The following is a 941-nucleotide window of genomic DNA, read 5'->3' on the forward strand; positions in this document are numbered from 1 at the left end:
ACACTATGTGTCTTTACATTAAAAGCAAGTTGCTTAAATTGCTTCATCCTTTGGATGGGGCGTAACACCCTAAGTCCTGTGTGTTTGTAAAATGGTAAATGCATGTAAATAAACCTATTACAAGGATTTTGCGTTGGTCTTGTTTTGTATGATTTATTCCTCCATGGTTGGGCCTTTTAAGTTGAACATAGCTAGAAGTACCTAAAATAATAAGCATTTTAGAAACAATTAATAGCGTTAGCCTATACGTGTAAATGATGGCCGTTATTATAATTTTTTCCCCCCAGAATATTTGGAGATAACAAAGGAGCCAGACAACATGGGGAGGATATTTCTTGAGCATATTGGAGGCACGAGATTATTCTCTTGTGCAAATTGTGACACCGTTCTAACAAACAGGATTGAGTTGATGTCAACACGGTTTACTGGCTCAACAGGTAGAGCGTTCCTCTTCAAGAAGGTCGTCAATCTATCCTTCAGTGAGGTCCAGGACCGTGTCATGCTCACTGGGAGACACATCGTTCGTGACGTTTTCTGTAAAAACTGCGACTCCAAACTTGGTTGGATCTACGAGTTTGCCACGGAGGAGAGCCAACGCTATAAAGAGGGGAAAGTTATCTTAGAGAGGGCGCTCATCACGGAGAGCGAAGGAATCGAGGAACACCTAGGAGAAATATGAACATCGACCGTTTAAATGTCCCTTTGAAAGATGAAATCATGAAAGGGTTTGGAATCCCCGCCATGCTGCACCACATTGAAGCTACACTGACAGCCACGATGTTTAGGAAATACTGACTTGAGTCTGTTTAAAGTGAAGATAGAGATCGTGAATGGCACAGCTGCTATTCTAGAAAGATTTTTCGTCATTCAGATAAGGATTGAACTGTCTGAATCACATGTTGCACTGGATGGATGCCTTTTGTAGGAAGAACAAAAGTATG

At 41.2% G+C, this 941-nt stretch overlaps 1 protein-coding gene across 1 annotated transcript; it reads left to right on the top strand.

Annotated features, from left to right (window-relative positions):
• The first annotated feature begins 319 nt into the window (after positions 1 to 319).
• LOC117298028 (protein yippee-like 5) lies at positions 320 to 679 on the top strand. Its single transcript, XM_033781256.1, has one exon. The coding sequence runs from the start codon at positions 320 to 322 to the stop codon at positions 677 to 679; it is 360 nt and encodes a 119-aa protein (XP_033637147.1).
• The last annotated feature ends 262 nt before the right edge of the window (positions 680 to 941 follow it).

The sequence above is a fragment of the Asterias rubens genome, chromosome 1, assembly GCF_902459465.1.
Source record: "Asterias rubens chromosome 1, eAstRub1.3, whole genome shotgun sequence".
In the NCBI taxonomy this organism is placed as follows: Eukaryota; Metazoa; Echinodermata; class Asteroidea; order Forcipulatida; family Asteriidae; genus Asterias; species Asterias rubens.